The sequence below is a fragment of the Branchiostoma belcheri genome, unplaced genomic scaffold (assembly GCF_001625305.1).
Source record: "Branchiostoma belcheri isolate BF01 breed outbred unplaced genomic scaffold, Haploidv18h27 scaffold16, whole genome shotgun sequence".
Classification (NCBI taxonomy): domain Eukaryota; kingdom Metazoa; phylum Chordata; class Leptocardii; order Amphioxiformes; family Branchiostomatidae; genus Branchiostoma; species Branchiostoma belcheri.
The window spans coordinates 1,413,115-1,414,715 of NW_017803046.1; the positions used below are offsets into that span (position 1 = coordinate 1,413,115).

General features: G+C 36.2%; 1 protein-coding gene across 1 annotated transcript in view; it reads left to right on the forward strand.

The window, feature by feature from the left end:
• LOC109465885 overlaps window positions 1–1,601 on the forward strand; it is a 2,414-nt gene that overhangs the window by 673 nt on the left and 140 nt on the right. Inside the window, exons 2-3 of the mRNA XM_019763373.1 lie at window positions 1,008–1,155; window positions 1,571–1,596. Coding sequence (XP_019618932.1) covers window positions 1,008–1,155; window positions 1,571–1,596 — 174 coding nt within the window. The remainder of the gene's footprint in view (window positions 1–1,007; window positions 1,156–1,570; window positions 1,597–1,601) is intronic.

Below are 1,601 nucleotides of genomic sequence, written 5' to 3' on the forward strand. Positions count from 1 at the left end.
GAAAGATGGATATTACAAGTTGTATGTGTGACTACATCTGAGGAGAGCCAATCAGATCCATTGCACATGCATAACTAAATACAAGGAAGTTTGATAAAAATGATGAAAAGTAATATCTACATTTGAAAACTTCCATGTATTGTATACTCCTGGCAGAGTTAATGAGCACAGTAAATGTTAGCATATGTACTTCTGCAAGTTCTGTTCTAAATTTAGCACTTGTGGTGTATACTTCATGCACCATCAATAATTTAAGACCTCCCATCCCAATAAACTTAAATAAAGGACTGTTGTAAAATTGTTATAATAAACTTCACATGTAGGTATTTTTTAAGGCACAGTGCCCTTTTCTCAAAAAACATACTAGTTCAACCATGACAGGGCCATAATATTTAAATTGACACAGGTTCAGACCTGTCTGAAGTGTGCACTCTTAACTTTTAAGTATAGATTAGTATTTCTGCAACACTGCAGTTCCACTGTCAAATGCATGGCGGACCGAATTAAACCTATCTGTTCAATGAGAATCTCTAGATAAGACTTACATATACATTTGTTTGCAGGAGCATAAAAGTAAAACTTATAATATAACATTGAATCCAAAAGGCAATTCACACACATGCAAATGCACTCATACTAGTCATACTACGTCTAGGACTCAGTAGGAGCATGATTTAGTAATAGTAGGGGTGTACTATTGCGTTGAAAAATTTGTTTGCAGTAAGCTATTTACAAGCTAGCTCATCAGAAAGAGTTCACTGAAAGGAAGAAAATGCTTTTTGTTTGAAGTTTATGACCAAGATATTTGCAATGGAAATTTGGCGTTTTCGGGTCCAGACTTCGCAAATTTGTTACTTTTATCGTTCTTCATTGTGTTAGGTAATTCGATTTATCATATAGCCCTTGATTTATCATTCATCAAGGGCTTAAGTAATTTGATAGTATTTGGGGCAACCTATAACTTATTATGTGTAAATCATATCTAAGTTAAGTTAATTTTCCCTCAGGTTTCATCTCCATTTGACAGAAAGAGGCCGGGGCAGGGCACGCCTGGTCCGAGGGCCTCGCCCCTGCCTAAACGTGTCCGTTTTGACACGTCACCATCCGCTTCAGCCGCCAAGCCTGCCGACGAAAAACCTAAGGAACCACCAAAACGTAAGGAACTTCAACACTGCTATACAGGTTGCATGAGGTTCAGGAAAATGTCTAGTACATACAAGTGTGTTCAAGTGTTCAAGTACATACTCTCCATAACTAAGGCCTAGGAAAAAATGTTGTTTCCTATTTCAGTCCTGGAAAAATTGCAAATATTTAATGACTTTTGATTTATATTATTTTAAGTGTGTTTTTCTCCTTTTCTGTTTTTCATATGAAACAGTGAGCTGAAAAATAACTTATAATGTAAATTATTGTTTGATTGTTCCCATTTGAAATTTTTGGGAATGTAGGAATATTAGAGATAATAGAGACTTCAACAATGTACATCTCAGGGAAAATCATTGGTACTCATTGGTACCTGACAAAGTCTTAGTTTTATGACATTAGAATGCATCCGTACCTTTTTTCCCAGCCCCAAAACCACCAGTTGAGCTGTGTGCATC